Raw genomic sequence first — 18906 nt, 5'->3', positions numbered from 1 at the left:
CCACTTATCACCTCCTGAAAGAGATCTCAAAAGAAAAGCTCTTCAGAATATTATAGCCAAATTCCAGAGTTCCCAGGTTAAGGACAAAATATTGCAAGCAGCAAGAAAGAAACAATTCAAGTATTGTGGAAATAGAATCAGGATAACCCAAAATTTAGCAGCTTCTACATTAAGGGATAGGAGGGCTTGGAGTATGATATTGCAGAGATCAAAGGACTACAGCTAAGAATCACCTACCTAGCAAAACTGAGTATAATTGTTCAGGGGAAAATATGGACATTCAGTGAAATAGAGGACTTTTAAGCATTCTTAATGAAAAGACCACAGCTGAACAGAAAATCTGATTTTCAAATACAAGACTCAAGAGAAGGATGAAAAGGTAGACAGAAAAATTATAAGGGACTTATTAAAGTTGAACTGTTTATATTCTTACATGGAAAGATGATACTTGTAACTCATGAGACCTTTCTCAGTATTAGGGTAGTTGGAAGGTGTGTGTGTGTGTGTGTGTGTGTGTGTGTGTGTGTGTGTGTGTGTGTGTGTGTGTAGACAGAAGGCACAGGGTGAATTGAATATGAAGGGATGATATCTAAAAAATAAAATTAAGTGGTAAGAAAGGAATGTACTGGGAGAAGGAGAAAGGGAGAGGTAGAATGGGGTAAATTATCTCACATAAAAGAGCCAAGAAAAAGCTTTTACAGAGGAGGGGAGAGGGGTTAGGGGAGAGGAAATGAATAAAACTTACTCTCATCAGATTTGGCATAAGAAGGGAATAATACACACACTCAACTGGGTATGAAAATCTATCTTACCCTACAGGAAAATAGAAAATAAATGGATAAGAGAGAGGGGTTGATAGAAGGGAGGGAAGATTGGAGAAGGGGTAATCAGAAGCAAACACTTTTGAAGAGGGACAGGGTCAAAGGAGAGAATAGAATAAATGGGGCAGGATAGGATGGAGGGAAATAGAGTTAGTCTTTCACAACATGACTATTATGGAAATATTTTGCATGACTACACATGTATAACCTATATTGAATTGCTTGCCTTCTCAATGAGGGTGGGTAGGGAAGGAGGAAGGGAGAGAATTTGGAACTCAAAGTTTTAAAGATGAATGTTAAAAATTGTTTTTACATGCAACTGGTAAATAAGATATATAGGCAGTGGGGTATAGGAATCTATCCTGCTCTACAGGAAAATAGAAGGGGAAGGGGATAAGAGAAGAGGGGGTGATAGAAGGGAGGGCAGATTGAGGGAAAGGGTCATCAGAATTCATGCTGTCTTGGGATGGGGGAGGGGAGAGATGGGGAGAAAATTTGATACTCAAAATCTTGTGGAAATGAATGTTGAAAACTAAAAATAGATTAATGAATAAAAGAAAGGGGAAGATCTGCTTATTATACATCCAGAAACACAAAAGTTGGAATCTTTTGGGGCAATTGGCACTGATGGGAGTGGGAGGTCATGGACTGAAGAGGGAGATTTGAGGTAAGTGGAGGGGAAAAAGGTAATCAGGGAGGATATAGATATGTGGTGAACTCCATAATCAGGGACATGGGAAAAGGGGTCCTACCATAGGGCAATGTCCTTTTTGATACCTGAAATAATTGGTACTGTTCTGAAAGTGAGGTACAATGGAAAACAGGAATTCATAGGGCAAGATATACAAGGCAATGGCAGAAACCATCTAGAAGGGAAAGCCTGGAATAGATATCTTGGAAGCCTTGATTGCATGAGGAATACAGAGAAAACAGAGAGACAAGATAATCATCAGGGTCATGAATCAGAAAGTAAGGGTTTAGAATAGACAGAGAAGATAAATAATAGAATGAGAAATCCTTTTCAAAAAGGGGTACATAAAGTAAATTTTAAAATAAGGAATAGGACTAATTGAAGGGGAGGAGAGGAAGGAGGAATCTACCTGACTCATTGAAAGGAAAAAAAAAAGAGGGGAAGAATCATATAATCAGATAAAAGTGGTAAGAATAAATGAAATAAGCAAAAATCCAAAGGAAAAGGGATAACAAAAAATAGAAAGGGATTGGAATGAAAGGAAAGGAACCAATGAGAATAGGGCTACCATTAAAAAGATTAAGGTAGGGGCAGTGGATAGATCACTGGCCCTGGAGTCAAATCCAGCCTGAGGCACATAACACTTACTAGCTGTGTGACTCTGGGCAAGTCATTTAACCCCAACTGCCTTAACCAGAAAAAAATTAGGGTAAAGTAACTGAAGGAGCATAGTATTGTATTTATAGTAGAAGAAGGGGGAAAGCCATAACTTTAGAAGCTCCAATATTAGAGACAGTAACTTTAAATGTGAATGGATTAAATAATCTAATAAAACAAAAGAGTGACAGACTGGATGAGGAAATAAAACCCTACAATCTATTGCTTAAAATAAAAACATTTAAACAACAAAGATACACATACAATAAAACTGAGAAGATGGGGGAGAAATACCATGCATCAATTAAATACAAAAATAGGAGTTGTAATCATGCTATCTGACAAATCAAAAGCCAACATCCAAAAAAGAGAGAGATAAACAAGGAAATGATAAATTCAATATGCATTTGGAAAAATTAGAAAGCCAACAATAAATAAATCTAAAATAAGCACAAAAAGGAGATATTAAAAATTAGAGGGAAACAGATAAACTATTTAAAAAACAGAAATGACAAATAAAACTAAAAGCTTCTTCTTTGAAAAGGCAAATAAAATTGATTAACTCTTAGCTAATTAGTGATTTAGTGATTAAAAAGAAGAGAGAAGAAAATCAAATCAATAAAATAGCAAATGAGCAAGGTGAAATCACAAAACCAGAAAAAATGAAAACAATAATCAGAACACATTATGCATAGCTAAATTCCAACAAAACTGAAAACACAGAGATAGAGAATATCTTCAAAACTAAAAATACTCAAACTATCAGAATATCAGTTAGAGTTCTCCTGTAAGTTTAGAAAAGGAGATAGATCTGGCCATTAAGGAACTAACAAGAAAAATCTCCTTGTCCTAAATGGAATCTCAGGATACTTGTATCAAATTTTTAGTGAACAGTTAGTACTCATTCTTTCCAGATCAGTTTTTTTAATTGAGAAAGGAAACATGCTCCCAAAATCTTCTTAAGACAAAAACATAGACCTAGTAACGAAACCAGTAATGAAATAAAATATAGGAAGTGAAAGGATTACAAAAAAAATTATGCATCTAACAAAGCGTCTTTAATATAGTGAGGGACATTTTGTGATTAGATATTTTTAACAACACAGAAAGCAGTATTGGCTAAAAAAAAATAGAGATCTAGATCAATGGAACAGACCAAAGGAGAATTAGAAACAATAGAATCCAGTAATACAGTATACTCAATAACTTAGCATTTGATAAAGTAGAAAACATAAATTACCTAGGAAAAAATTCCTTATTTGATAAAAACTGCTAGGAAAAATGTCAGAAAGTAAGCTTAGACTAACACCTTTTGCCACAGTACTCTATATTCCATAATACATTCTAAATGGATACATAACTTAATATTAAATATTATACTATAAAAATAGAAGAGAAACTATATATACCTCTAACATTTAAATACAGGACATGTATTCTTAACCAATTAAGAGAAAGAGGTAATTACAAAACAGAAGATTATGATTACTTGAAACGGAAAGGCTTCTACACAAACAAAATTAATGCTCCTGGTATAAGAAGGAAAGTTATTGAATGGGAAAAAAAATTTTGTATCAAATTTCTCAGACAAGAGTTTGGCATTCAAGATACATACATGCATATATATACATACATATATATGACATATACATATGCATGTATGTATATCTTACTAATGTATATATGTCTTTATGTGTGTGTCTATACACACATAAACATACGTACAAACTAATAACCATTCTTTAATAGATAAGTGTTCAAAAGATATGAAAAACAGTTCTCAAAAGAATTGAAAAGTATTCAAGACCACAGGAAAAAATTCTTTAAGTCACTAATAATAACAGAAATGCAAATCAAAGCAACCCTTACATTTATCTCACATGCTGCAAATTAGAAAAGAAAATGACAGAAAAATGGCAATAATCAGTGTTGGTGGGTAGAATAATATATAGTTAGTGAAACTCTGAAATGAGATAACCATTTTGGGAAGTAATTTGGAATTAAGCAAATAAAGTGAATAAAAATGTCATTTCCCTTTGAGTCAGAGTCGCCATTACTGGGCTTGTGTCCAAGACAGCATTAATAAGAAGAAAATCCCCATATACTCCAAAATATTGATAACAGCACTTGTTGTGATAGCTAAGAATTGGAAACAAAGTTGATGCTCATCAATTGGAGAATGACTAAACAAATTGCGGTGTGTAAACTTAATGGAATATTACTGTGCTGTAAGAATTAATGATGGGTGTGGTGAATACAGAGAAGCACAGAAAGATCAATGTAAACTGATACAAAGTGAAGTAGAGCCAAGACAATATACACAATAACTACAATGATGAAAATGGAGAGAACTACAAACCTCACCCCACCTCCCAAAAAAGAGTAAATGTCACAAAATTATAAATCTCAAGAAGCACTTGAATGAAGAGATTTGAGAGGACATTTTCCCAACCTACTCCTCTGTGGAGGTCTAAGGTCCACAGGTGTTACACATAGTACATATTTTTTTTAATCTTTTTCAATGTATTGATCAGTTGTGATAACTATTTTTTCCTCTGTAAAAAGTACCATTTGGTATGTAGGATGGCCCTCTGGTAAGTGGGAATGGGGCATACCTGGAATTAAAGATGATGTAAGAAACAGAAGATATCAATAAACACTTATTTAAATAAAATATAGAAAGTGAAAGGATTACAGAAAAAAATATGCATCTAACAAAGCTTTTTTAATATAGTGAGGGACATTTTGTGATTAGATATTTTTAAGTATTATAGCGCTCTCTTTCTTATTTTTGTTTTCTATGTTGTGGTTGTTCATGTGTATTTATAAATAGAAGCCATTTTTGGAAGCATGGATCCAAAGGTTATTTATGATTATAGATGAAGGTAATTATAACTGGTGAGTTTTGCATACTAAGTACAAATCAAAATGAATCAGCAAATGCGGATGAATTTTCAATAATGACAGCATAATACAATTTGCTTTTTCTCATTCTAGGTTCATGTGTAGTTATTAATCATGAAATATACTTTAACTAATATGCATATTTCTCATTTCATTATCAACAAATCTGTAAGTCTTCAAAGAAAGGTAAAATAATGCAATAATGATAGAGCACTGGACTTGGAATCAAGAAGCTATGAGCTCCAATCCCATCTCTGCCACTTTCTATGTGATCATTGTCAAGTCACTTAAACTCCCTTAGTCTCAATGGAAAGCAATGCCTGTAATATTTACCTAATAGGCTTTTGTGAGTCTCAAATGATAAAAGATATATAAAGTGTTTTGTAGACATGGAAATGCTGCATAAATATCAGGCATGTTTGGCACTATGGCATAGTAGTCAGAGACCTGGCCTCAGAGTCTAGAAGACTTGAATTAAAGTCCCATTTCTGACCAGTTCTGATTGTATGACCCTGGGCAAGTTACTGACCTTTGTGTTCTCAGGCAACTATCTAAGACTATAAACTGTAGAACAGGCACTATTTTGCATTGGCAGAAGAGATCTTCTAAAAATAATAATGAACAAATTGGAAATAACACTGCAGTTTATTTTTGAGATTATGATGCCAGCAGTTTACATATAAGAAAAATTAAAACAAGCATTTATTAAGCAGTTGTTGTATGCCAAGCATTGTGCTAAATACTTAATAAATATTATATCATTAGAGTCTCACAACAACCTTGGGAGGCGGGTGCTATTATGATTTCTATTTTATAGGTGAAATTGAGGCAGATAGGATCACACAGGTAGTAAATATCTGAGACCAGATTTGAACTTGTCTTCCTGAGTTCAATCTCAGTGCTCTACCCACTGAACCACCTTATTACCTATAGACAGAGGCATGCATATACATATAGAACAGAATGTAAACTTCTCAAGGACAGACTTTTTAAAATTTTTTCAAATCTAGTGCTGAGCACAGTACCTAGAAAACAACAAATAAATGTTTGTTGAATTTAATTAAACATGTCAAAAGAGATTGCTTTGATATTGACACTAAATTCCAGAAACCTCAGGAAAAGCAACCACAGAATAGAAAAAGAGTTAACACAAGTTCTACTGTAAGAACAATTATGTAATCCATGACATCTTTTATTTAGATTTCAAAAAGGCTAATTGTCTGGAGGTTTTGATCTAACTTGTTTGTCTTTCAAACTATTAGTAGCCATTAATAAATAAAAACATTTGAATTCCATAAGTATATTAAACTTTTGTAACTTCAGAGAATATGCTTAATATACCTAAAACTAGGATGTGTCCCCTAGATATTCTAGTTATCTTTGAATGGCTATATTTCTAAACCACAGCTAAAAGAAGATTTTATAAGGGCAGAAGGCCTAGATTTAGTGTTATAGGTGCTGGGTTTGAATCTCATCTCCACTATTTTCAACCCCTTACATTGAACTTAACCTCTGCACCTCAATTCACTCATCTGAAACTCAAACAGATAGTTTAGATAGTTTTTACTTTCATATATGAAAAAAAATGTAATCTAGGCATTGAGTTTTGACTAAGCACAATATCCAAAGTAGGATAAATCAATACTATTTCTATCTTTTAAGGGAAGACCTGAGATTTGTTGTCTCTGGTCCCACTTGTCAATTCGTATGTCCACCTCTCGCCTGGACTGTTGAAAAGACTTCTTAATTTTTTTTCTGCCTCAAGTTTCTCCCCATTTTAATGCACCTTTCAAAGGGCTGACAAAGAAATTTTCCTTAAACTGAGGACTAATTATGATACTTCCATACTCAAAAAATTCCAGTGATCACTATTACTCCTAGGATCAAATACAAATTACTCTTCCTGGCATTTAGAGCTCTTTACAGCCTCAGCTCCCAAATATCTTTCTAGCCTAATTATATAATATTTCCCTTTATGTACTCTTATGTAACCCTAATTGCTTCTGTTCCTCACAATCACTCCATCTCCTATATCCTTGTCTTTGCATTGACCATTCCCCATCCCTGGAATGCACTCCCTCCTCGTCTTCGTCTCTTAGGATCACTAGTTGCCTTCAAAGCTCAGCTCAATTATTATCCTTTAAATGAAATGTTGGCTGATAACCCCTCGACTCCTCTGCTAATATCTTCCTCCAAATAATTACCTTATATTGATTTAATATATGAGTATATATTGCTTCCATCACAGAAAAAAATAAATTCCACTAGGGCAAGAACTCTTTCATTCACAGGACCCAGCATAGTGCCTGATACATAATAGGTAATTAGTATTTCTTGACTGATTACTCATAGTTAGTGTTCATTCATATGTGGTACAGGAAGAATTTTTTTGGTGGAGAGGCTAATAGGAATTGACGGAGATATCCAAAATCTATATCTTCTTGTTCTCATTGTTGTTATATCTGTTTTGTTAGCTCAACTTCAACTACTCCCAGCATATTCTTCTCTCCTCCCTGCATTATCTTTATCCCTTAATGACTAAAGAGTTGGACAAACCTGAGTTAGTAGTGGCCACAGTTGAACTTATGAAAGTAACTCTGTGGAAGAAGGGGGGACTGGTATTGAATTGATAGAGATTTCTAAAGTTATAAATATTTTTGCTTAAAGCTAGGCTTCAAATATCTATCTCTACTATCTACTACTATCTCTACCTAAATCTCGATGTCAACAAGACTTAACCAATTTGAAGATTGCTCATCAGTTCCCATCCCTGAAAACCCTAGTCTTTAGCCTCTCTCACTTTCACATCAAATCCATATTTTCCACTCCCCTTCTTAACCTAGAGTATCTCTTCTAGCCAAACTCATCTCAAACAGGGCTTCCATATAAACCTCAGTCTTGACATTTACATGTTCACAGTTGTAAGAAGAATCAGAATGAGAAAAATGAAGTCTTGTATCACAGGAGCAATGCCAGTTAAGCCCCATTCAACTTTGCTTTTATTTTGTAAATGACAGGAGCTAATTAATTACAAATGCCATCAACTAAAGGCATTGCAATGGAAAATTAATTTGAATACAGTTTTTTTTAATTGACATTTAGAGTAGGGCTGTGAATTCTGTAAAATGTGCCAAAGTTAATTTTCATGTTGCCTTTGAGCCAGCAAGGTGGAGAAAACACTTCCATAAATTTAGATTCATGTTTGGGCCAGACTCTCTGTATACAGCCAATTCATGATGATTTGTACTAATGGAAGAGTTATAAATAATTTAAAAACAAAAATAATCACAAAACCTCTCTTTAACTGACTTTAGATTCAGATTCCTTCCTAATTTAGGTGATTCTTGAGCCCTGAAAATGACTTGTGAGAGTTTTACTTCCTTTATTTTTATTGTAGACTATTTCTTCATTAACTGAAGTATAGAATTCCTTTCTTCCTTCATCCCTTGGAAGGTATGTTCTACATGTTTAAAAAGCTACCATTTTCTGGATAATAGATACAGGACTAGAAGATGGAGGCATACCATTCTCCTTTGGGCCTAAATTCCCCAAAGAAGTGAGAAAAAGTTTGGATCTTTCTGTACCTCTCTTCAACTCTTCACTCAACTTTATCCTACTCCCCACTAAAGCCACATTCACGTTGGATATCCATTGTTCAACTTCATACAAAAATAACCAAAGCTTCATTTAATGGTACTACAAAGAGTTGATACAAAGTTGATAATAATCATTCATATTCTTGATATAAGGAAAATTTGAAGCCTGAAAGACAATGTAATGTAGCAAATAGAGCACTGGGCTTAAATCAGGAAAACTCAGGTTTGAATCTCTCTCATAATTACTAGACATGTAACCCAGAGGTAAGTAGCTGAACTTCTTTGTGTCTTAGATTTCTCATTTTATAAAAAGAAGGAATTGGACTTGCTCCCTAAAAATCATTTCAGCTCTAAATCTATGACCTATGTTCCAAAAGATTTAGCTACAGAGAAGGGAAGATAATAAAAAAATTTCCACTGAGCTTAGTTTCACTTCATTACTTTACCTATGCTCTCGCCACAAACATACATGCACACCACCACCACCAGTACTATCCTGCCAATCCCCACCTAGTTATCTATATTGAGGAGCACCACCTCTTCAAACGTGGTGGATGCCAAGAGCCTCTAACAATTCACTGAGAGCAGATACAGTTTAGTTATACTCTAGCCACAAAGGCTTAAAACAGGGAAGCAAAAGTAATGCCCACTCTGCTAGAGTGAAGCATCTGACAGAAAGGTTAAGCCCTTACCAATAGAAAGTTCAATTAAAAAATATACACTTGAGCCTGAGGGCCCAGATGTACCACCCAGAGCAGCATAGTGAAGACTACTCTGAAGTCAAGAAGGAAGAAGTTCAAAGAAGTTGATCTATTTTTTTTTTCAAAATTCAGTGTTCTGACTACTAAAACTCATTTCACAGGTGTGACCAGAGCCTTCACTATCCTCTCTTGCTGTAGGAAAGACTTGCAAGACCTAGATGAGGAGAGCATGATCCTAGGTAATTCTGATAATATCTTCAAGGCATTTTTTGGTGACATAGGGGATTTCTTTTCTCAGTTTTACTAAAATAATTGGGAATGAAACCAATTACCTCAGAACATAAAGACCACAGATCTGCTTATTTTAAATTTGAATATGGGCATCATTAGATTCTTCTCTTCATCATCTTTTCTTATACTTAGGACAATTTCATTTTCTCAGGTGAGTACCTTTCTGTCTGTGAATAAGTGGAGGAAAAGGGGAGCCAGCACTGAAGATAAGAGTAGGGTAAAGGAAAGAGTAGGAAAAGGGAGAGGGGAGAAGTGTGGTAATTTTTATTTTGCTTTTTAACTTTTTTGAAATAGAAAAAAAAAACAGAAAAAAAACAAAGATGCTTTAACTATTGACCTAAGAGTGCTTCAACTCCATATTCTGAAGAGACTGACACTAGGATAAAAAATAACTTTGAAAACCTGTCCCAAACAAGACTCTGAAAGGCACAGAGAAACCCCTCCAATCCTTGGGGGTGGGGGGGAAGGAAGTCTTTTGTTTGTTTGTTTGTTTGTTTTTTGTTTTGTTTTGTTTTTTGTTTTGCCCTCCTAGGTTTTTGATATGATAGCTGAGTGTGTTTAGGGTTACTGCTTTTCTGAATGAAGAGTGGAAATCATGGCAGATACCACGATTCTCATCAGGAAGAGAAATCATTCTGGCTAAGAACTCCAAACAAAGCTTGAAGCAAAGAGAGGTTACATAACCATGTGTCCAGTAGAGCCGTAGCTGGTGGCATCCACAGCACCAGCCTAACAGCATTCAGTGGAGACTATTCAATCAGCAGAGGCAATAGACAAAGTGGAGGAATGGTGGGGGATTGGGAGAAAGCAGGGCTAAACAGCGCAACATGAAAACAGCAGAAAACAGTGGCATGCCTTTAGGACTGGAAACATAAGTTGCTTTTGCATGCTGTTATCCAAACGTGTGCCTTCCCACATGTGTTCCTTAAATGTGCCCATTTTTCCCACCAACGATGTGTTTATTTCCAGGAGAGTATGAATAGGTTTATGGGAGAAATGTTTTATTAGTGCCTTTCTCCTCAACTTCACTAAATGTCTTTGATTTGAACTAAATGTGATTTCCGGCTGATTAATAAAAGTAATTACACCAATGGGGGTCCACGAGCCAAGGTTTTGAGTAGATATTATTCTGCTGAGTACACTGAACCTCTGCAGTTGCCTTGTCTGGGGAAACAACTTTGAAAATTGGGAGAGATCCCCAAGTGTCACAATTATATGAATTGTCTCATTTGATTCTTAAAATAACTCTGAATAGAAGGAAATGATAGGAATATATCCCAATTTCTCAGAAAAATAAACCCATAGGAAAACTGTAATTTGATCAACGTTACACAGTATGAGAACTCAGTGAGTACTTGGAATCCAAATTTTTCTATTCAAATTCCAATGTCCTTTTAAAATCCACTTCATAGGTATAACTGCAGGCGTTTAGGTGTTAAAGACTAGAAAGTAAATTTCAATTATGTTATATAATTTTAAGTTTTTCACTAAACATTTGAGATAGTAGAAAGAGCCCTGAATTTGGATTCAAAGAACCACCATTTGATTTCTAGCACTACTATTTACTAATTGCAAACTATTAGGCAAGTCACTTAGCATTCCCATGAAGCCCTAATTTTTTCATCCGTAAAATGAGGAGATGGGACAAAATGATCCCTGAAGTTCCATCTTCAAACTCTACATCTATGATTCTATAAAGCTAATCCTTTAATGAGTATAATAAAGACTTTTTTGCTATACCTTTTTTCAAAATAGTTTGATGAGTTCTCGTTTCTAAACGGGTTAAATGTATATAAAAAAACACATGTAGACAGTATTCAAAATAAAGAATCTAGACTAACTTCACATAGTCTCAGGGGTGGATTGTATCCAACCCTCTCATTTCTTAGGCTTCAAAAGTGAAGAAATTGTTTTAAAGATCTACATTATCTGACTATATGTCCTACTACAGAATCATTTAAAAATAAACTCCAAGACACTTTGCAAATATTTTTGTTGTAAATAATTTTATTTCCTTGAGGTAGATATTTGAACCTTCCCTACTTCTTCTTGGCAGATTATATAACTCTTACTTTCCTAAGTAATAAAAAGCACCTCGAGCTCTTTTTGTTTCATTTTCCTCCAATTTAAGATGTTTCCATATCTTACTCTGAACTTTCTCCTCCTCCCACCAGAATTTGGACTCTACCCCTGGGATCCTGAGTTCTGATAGATGAGTTTCATAAAATCTTACCCAGAACCAGGCTACCATGTTGTTTTGCAACCATTTCTAAACCAAGCAAAAATGCCTTACCATCTCCTTCTAACTCTAACCCCCCTTTATGGTTTCCCTGTTAAGATGAAGCTCCTTGAGGGCAGGGACTGTATTACTTGCTTTTATTTGTATCCCTACCCTTTAGCACAATACCTAGAACATAGAAAGCATTTAATAAATGCTTTTTCATTCACTCAAGAAATTCATCCATTTTTTCCATCATATATATATTTTAAGAAGTGTCCTTTCCAAAATAAGCCCTTCTCCTATGTTATTGATTCTTATTCCCTGTGATTGAATTTGTTCAAGTAATTGTCTCTTCCCTGTCTCTGGAATGTTCAGAAACACAGAGCCAAAGAATTTCAGCCTTGAGACCTCAGCCACCACCTAACCCATACGGGTGATATCTAAAATAGAATACATACTAAAATAAACACAGAAAGCCATCATTTGTCTTTCTTTGATGAATGTTAATGATGGGAATCCCATCCCATCTCTAGGCAGCCCATTCCAATTTGAAAAAACTTCTACTGATTTTCTGGACAATGAGTTTAAATTAGCCTCCTCACAACTTCTACTCATTACTTGTTTTTTTTTTTTTTTGGTTGTTTGTTTTTCCCTCTTTGGCCAAATAGAGCAAATCTTATCCCTCTTCCACATAACAGCCATAAGATCCCCAAAGAAACCTATCGTGTTTTCTATAAGTCTTCTCTTTTCCAGGCTAAACGTGTCCATATCCTTCAATTGTTATATGACACTATCAACCTCACAGAATTTGGTCTAAGAAGGACAAAGAAGATTAGGTTGTATCCATTGTTTTATTTATCTCAAAGTGAGCAGGATGCATGCATGGCAGCTGTAGTTTTAGAACTGAGTTCATTTTGGGGTTAGGGGTACACAGCTTATACAGGGTGCACAAGGGTGATGTTACCCCATCTTCATTTTACCTCTAGACAGAGGAAATGCCTATTTTATCAGACCAACTGCAACCATAATAGGTCACTCTCAGCTTTGGGTTATCTAGACAGAAAAATATCTCTATCTGAGCCTGAGCAGAACACAATGAAGCTTTCTCTACCTTAGATTAAATTACTTGTGGGCTTGGTTGGGGACTGACCAGGGCAAGGAGAGTCAATGCAATCTCATTATCAGTAATGCCCTTCTGAAGAAAAACAGAGCGTAAAGTCAGGGCTTTGGAAGAAGGGGGCTAGGAGAAGCTCTGAACCTCCAAGATATTGGTTATTAGTAATCATTTTTCACAACACATACTCAAGACCCTTCATCATGTTGGTTGTCCTGCTCTTGACACTCTCTAGCATACAACTATCTTTCCTATTCCATGGTGTCCAAAACTAAAAACAATATTCTAGATGTTATCTGATCAGGCCAGGGTGGCAAAAATAATGTCACCTCCTTATTCCTGGAAACTATACCTCTAATAATGAAGTCCAACATTACCTAAATTCATATTCTCTCTCTCTCTCTCTCTCTCTCTCTCTCTCTCTCTCTCTCTCTCTCTCTATATATATATATATATATATATATACACATATATATATATATGTTTTTCCCTTTCCTCTGCTTAATTTTTTTCATCTTTACTTATCCTCCAATATTTCAAAAAATCCATTATTTCAACCGTGTAGGTCTACCTTCCCTTGGTGCAAAATATAACCCATTCATGCTTTTGTCAATGATTATGTGACAATTTTGTTGTACATTTGAAAGGAATAACAAGTTGTACATAGTAGGTTTGCAGTTTCATGTACAATCTTCTGTTTTATTGTACCATGTTATGAAAATGCTTGTTTTATTCTATAAATTTTTATTCTATAAATAGGCAATATGCCTATCTTGCTAAAGCTTATATCCCTTGGCATAGCTTTGGTGAATCAAGTAAGTAAGAAGTATTTATTAAGCGATACTATATACCAGGCACTGTGCTAGGCACTGGGGAAACAAATTATAATAACTGAAACCATTCCTGCTCTCAAGGAGCTGATATTTGTCAAGGAAGACAATATATACCTAAAATAAATATATATAGAATAAAAAAAGTAATAGGTAGTGTTTAGACAGTCCCTTAGAGTTTGCATAGCACTTTACAAATAATGTCTCATTTTATCCTCAAAACCTGGGAGGTAGTTGCTATTATGATAGCCATTTTACAGACGAGGACACAAAGGCACAGAGCAATGAAGTGATTTGTTTGTCACATTGTTCGCAAGTAAGTGAGGATACATTTGAACTCAGGTATTCTTAACTCTAGATCCAGCATTCTATACAAGGTAATTCAATACAAGATAGGGAGGAAGGGCACTAGAGCCAGAATTTACTTCTATACCATGATGAAGCCTTAGAATAAAGTTTTAATGGAGACAATTTCCCTTAACAACAACAACAACAAAACAAACCTATAAAAAAAAAAAACTACATGTAGTTATGTACATAACTATATATAAAGAGTATGTATGTACATATATGCATGTATATATGTAAAAAAAGAAATTCCTTGACATCTTTCTCCTTTTGTTAACATAATTTCTTTAAACGATAGTCTACACTTACTGTTCTCACTTCTTCACTAGAGTTATATTCCCTAAATCCCTGAAATTTAGCCTTCAATTCTACTATTCCACAGAAATTGTTCTTTCAAAGGTGATTAAGGACCCATTAATCCCCAAATTATGTGTCTTTTCCTTATTCCGAATTCTTCCTGTTCATACCTTATTTTTGGAAATTTTCTCCCTTATTTTTTTTTTTGACACTGCACTATGTAAGTTCTCTTTCTGTTTTTCTAACCACTTCTTCTCAGTCCCTTTTACTGGCTCCTCTTTCTCTTTCTGACCTGTAATTGTAGGCATCCTCCAAAGTCTTGTCCCTAACTTCTTTACACTTTTTCTTGTTGATTTAATCTGCTTCCACAGCTTCATCTCTCAATTCTAGGCAGATGTTTTCAATATATATCTCTCCATGTCTGGTCCCTCTACTGTACACTAATCCCTTTTTTCCATATTCCTTCCGAATATTTTCAAATAAATGTCCCCCAGGTACCTCAAAGCCAATATGGTTCAAGCCTAACTTCCCTTTTTATATTCTGAAACCAAATCTTCCTCTTGATTCTCTATTTTCCCTCCCATTTCCCATTGTGAAGGAAGAATTTTCTTTCCTCCACAAATATGGAGATATAGGATCTGACACCATTGCTCTAATCCTTCTTAAATTGCATCTGATTCTGAAGCAGCCCTTATCTCTCCCTCTCTCCCATGTATAGATTTAACAACCCTTAAAATACCAAACCTTTTGTAATATGGCATTATTTATACCTCAACAAATTGTGATTTCCCTGGTGTGAGCATCTGAATGAACAAAAGAATGAAGGAATGAAGGAATTCCTTACTTTAGAACAAAGCACTATGCTAAGTACTAGAGATACAAATACAAAAGCATTTCAGATAGAAAAGTGTTCTCTGTTCTCAAGGAACTCACTTTCTAATGGGGAAAACAGCATATAAAAGGTTTCAGTTGGAAATCACTGCTCCAACAATGCAGATTCTCACTCTTCTTTGAATTAGTAGAAGGTCTTTTAGAGTTCCTATTTCTTAAAACTTTGTCCCTGTGATCCCCAAACTTAGCTAGACTTGTCCTCAGTCAATGGATACATAGTCTGTCATATCAAGCCATTCTATGCTAAATCATTCTATCCATTCTATCCCAAAGAACTGTGACCTATTCATAATACATATGGTACTTTAATATATGTAGATGATAATAAATGAATAAGCCTGATTTAGAGGTACATCCTCATTTTTTGGTTGTTGTCAAAGGGCTGTAAAATTTTTTAAAACCTTGTTGGAAACCATTGCGATAACATATTCAAGTATAGAAGAACTGGGTTTCAATGATTTTTTTCCTACATATTAGCTATGTAAACATAGGTAAATCACAACTTCTCTGGGCCCCAATTTCCTAATTTGTAAAATGAGTGCTTGTATTCAATGCACTCTAAGGACCCATTTAGCCCTAGATCATATAAGCCTATAATTCAGGAAATGCTATATCTATCAGAGAGAAATGACTAAGTAAAAGGACTTACCTTATAACTCAGGTAACCAAGTAACACTGTTTCAAAGAGACTTATCAAGGCCACTGAAACCTAAAATATAAAATGTAAGAAAAAGGTACTACAATTAGTACACGTATTCATGGGTAGATAATAATAACATTGAATACAGTGATGGATGTGTTATTACTTTATCATTTGGCATTTCTAATATTTCCCTATACAGATCCTCTGTCTAGTGTACCAAATGCCACAACTGGACTAGAGCTATCTCATTAGACAAAATTAGCTACAGGTTGAAGTAGGTATTTATTTATTGCTATTTTTTCTTCATTATTTTTAAAGCATCAATAGCAATGGCCAAAGTAGACTAGAACCTATACTGGGACTTATATATTAGCTATTGGGATAAAAACATAGGAAAAGAAAAGAAAGGAGGCACTAGGAAAAATGTTCTTATAGAATCACATCAAGTATTAACAGAAAATTTCTATGTGTATCAGTGGGAAATTAAGTAAAGTCTTACCTGTACTTAGCACTTAAAACAAGTTCATCTTTTAAGAAGACAATTGTTTTTCAATTACATAGAAAGTTCAATCAATTATAAGCCAAGAAATATAGAATATGGAGAAAACAAAAACATTTGGGATTTAGAAAAATTAGAATATAACCTGTAAGCCCCATAACGGTAGACATCTTGTCACCCAAAAGATATGATACCTGTGAAGAAGAATGATAAATTGGTAACATAGATTCAGTACATGATTTCATACTTGAAAATATTTTAATGAACTTCATAATATTCAAATGATCTGCAACAGATTAATAAAAACATCATGAACACAACTGAAATTAGACAAATTCCTACTTGATTACTATTAGATATCATTTATCTTCAATATTGTATTATAAAGTATTAGTAGTTACATTTTATAGCCTAAATCAATATCTAGTATTGCATGTGAAGTAATTGAAGGACTATTTAAACAATGAAGATTGCAGAATGGAAAATGCATAGACATAAATTTAATTTTCTTGAAACACTACAGTATGATTTGGCTTTTGGCAACACATTCAGCAAGATGAAGAACCATAGAATCATGAATTCTGAGTCAGAATGAACTTTTTAAAAAAATTGTCTAGTCAAAATTCTGTCTAGAACAATAGCAACAAGTGATTATCCATGGCCTGAGATATGTAATTATAAATAATTTGCTACCTGTCCCCTGGCCTTGTCTTCCTGAAAACTGATGACGCCGTTTTGACCTAACCTTTCTTTTCCTTATTTTGAGACAAAAATCTGCTTCTCTTAACTTCCAGCCATTAGACTGAGTCCCGCCCTTCAGTGTCAAGATGAACAACAGTGATCTCTTCTTTACATGAAAGTTCTTTAAATGTTTGTAGAATATTCAAAGCTTACTCTCTCTGACCCTTACCTTCATCTTTTCTTCTCCAAGCTAAACAGCCATAATTTCTTCAGCTGACACTCATATGATATGTTCATCTTCTTCTAGATATACTAGTTTGACAGTGCCCTTTCTAATACGTGACATTCAGAAACCGATACAAATATTACAGATGGAACTCATCTTAAAGTAATAACTATACTTATAAAATGGGAATTCTCAATGTTGGATTAAAAATAGTCTTTATGATAACAAAAAAATTTTAAGCTATTTAAGATTAACTAAAAGTTACCATTTTATAAACAAAAATATTCTGGCATTACATAAAGTTTTACTGATATCTATACTAATTGATACACAGTGAAGCTCAAATGGAAATAAATAAATCAGAAAACCATGCTTGGAGAAAAAGGATAGTGGTTACATTACCAAAAACAGAATAGGAAAAATTTGACAGTAAGCAACACTCAGACGACTACCAATTGTTTTAGAAACTAGGTCAGGAACATTTCCACAAAACATTAAATTGGTAATATGTTTTAATTCCAAAGATGCATTACATGCACAAGATAAATCAGAGAAGGAGAACAAAAGGACATTTGACACAGATCTCAAGCCTGACAGGTAAAAAATCATGGCCAAAAGAATTTGAATGAGCTCACACTGACAACTCACAATACTGACAATGAGCTTGAATTGATAATGAATGAAAGCTAGTTTTGTCTTTTCTCTCAGTAACTACAGCATTCACACAGAAAAAGCTTGAAAAAATTCTTTTAAAAATCCATTAATTTTATTCTTTTGAGGTTCTATATTGTTTTACTATATCTTCTTTTTAAAACAAAATTATGACTAGCATCCTCTAAAACTGGAAATTGTCTTGGCTTCTCTAGACCTCTGAGGAATCCTGAATATGAAGATTGTTTCTATCTCCAAAAAATAAAATAATGATTTTTAAAATTTCTCATATATTTAACTTGACCCTAACTTCATAGAATTATTTCCAACAAAGCTGGGGCTAGAGATAAGCAACTAGGGCAGTCACTTAGGATGAGGCACACAGGGGTACCCAATGAATGACATTTTAAAATGTTACTTTATGTAATTCAATGTCATAAGGGGATGGAGAGCTGCTCTGAGAGTGAATCCATTCAAGCCCCTCTTCTGAAAAATACCAATTGCATGTCCTTGGACGAGTCAATTAATTTCTTAATGCTCTAAGCCAGGGGTATCAAATTCATATAGAATAGGAGTCAAATAAACTGCGTATAAGGATCCCTACTGCTGCATGTTAACTTAATTTTAAAATGTAATATTACCTATGTTATATTATCTTTTTATTTTATTAATTATTTACTGATTTCATTTTAATCTGGTTCCAGTTTCAAAGTGTTGTGAACCTGTGGACCACATGCTGCCAATAGGCAATGGGTTAGACCCTTCTGCTCTACATGATTCCTACAATTATAAATTATAGAGAAGGTTCAAAACCTGCAGTGGGAGGAGTCTTCATGAGGAGCTC

At 34.4% G+C, this 18906-nt stretch overlaps 1 protein-coding gene across 1 annotated transcript in view; it reads right to left on the bottom strand.

Moving 5' to 3' along the window:
• LOC114029066 (potassium channel subfamily T member 2-like) overlaps positions 1 to 18906 on the bottom strand; it is a 73209-nt gene that overhangs the window by 22791 nt on the left and 31512 nt on the right. The window contains exons 4-5 of the mRNA XM_027843418.1: positions 16650 to 16698; positions 16012 to 16071 (exon numbers count right to left, since the gene is read on the bottom strand). Of these exons, the coding sequence (XP_027699219.1) occupies positions 16012 to 16071; positions 16650 to 16698 (109 nt within the window). The remainder of the gene's footprint in view (positions 1 to 16011; positions 16072 to 16649; positions 16699 to 18906) is intronic.

Source organism: Vombatus ursinus, unplaced genomic scaffold, assembly GCF_900497805.2.
Source record: "Vombatus ursinus unplaced genomic scaffold, bare-nosed wombat genome assembly UNPS02014909.1, whole genome shotgun sequence".
NCBI classification, from domain to species: Eukaryota; Metazoa; Chordata; class Mammalia; order Diprotodontia; family Vombatidae; genus Vombatus; species Vombatus ursinus.
The sequence above is the reverse complement of the archived record's forward strand: the minus strand, read 5'-3'. Positions and strand labels throughout refer to the sequence as shown.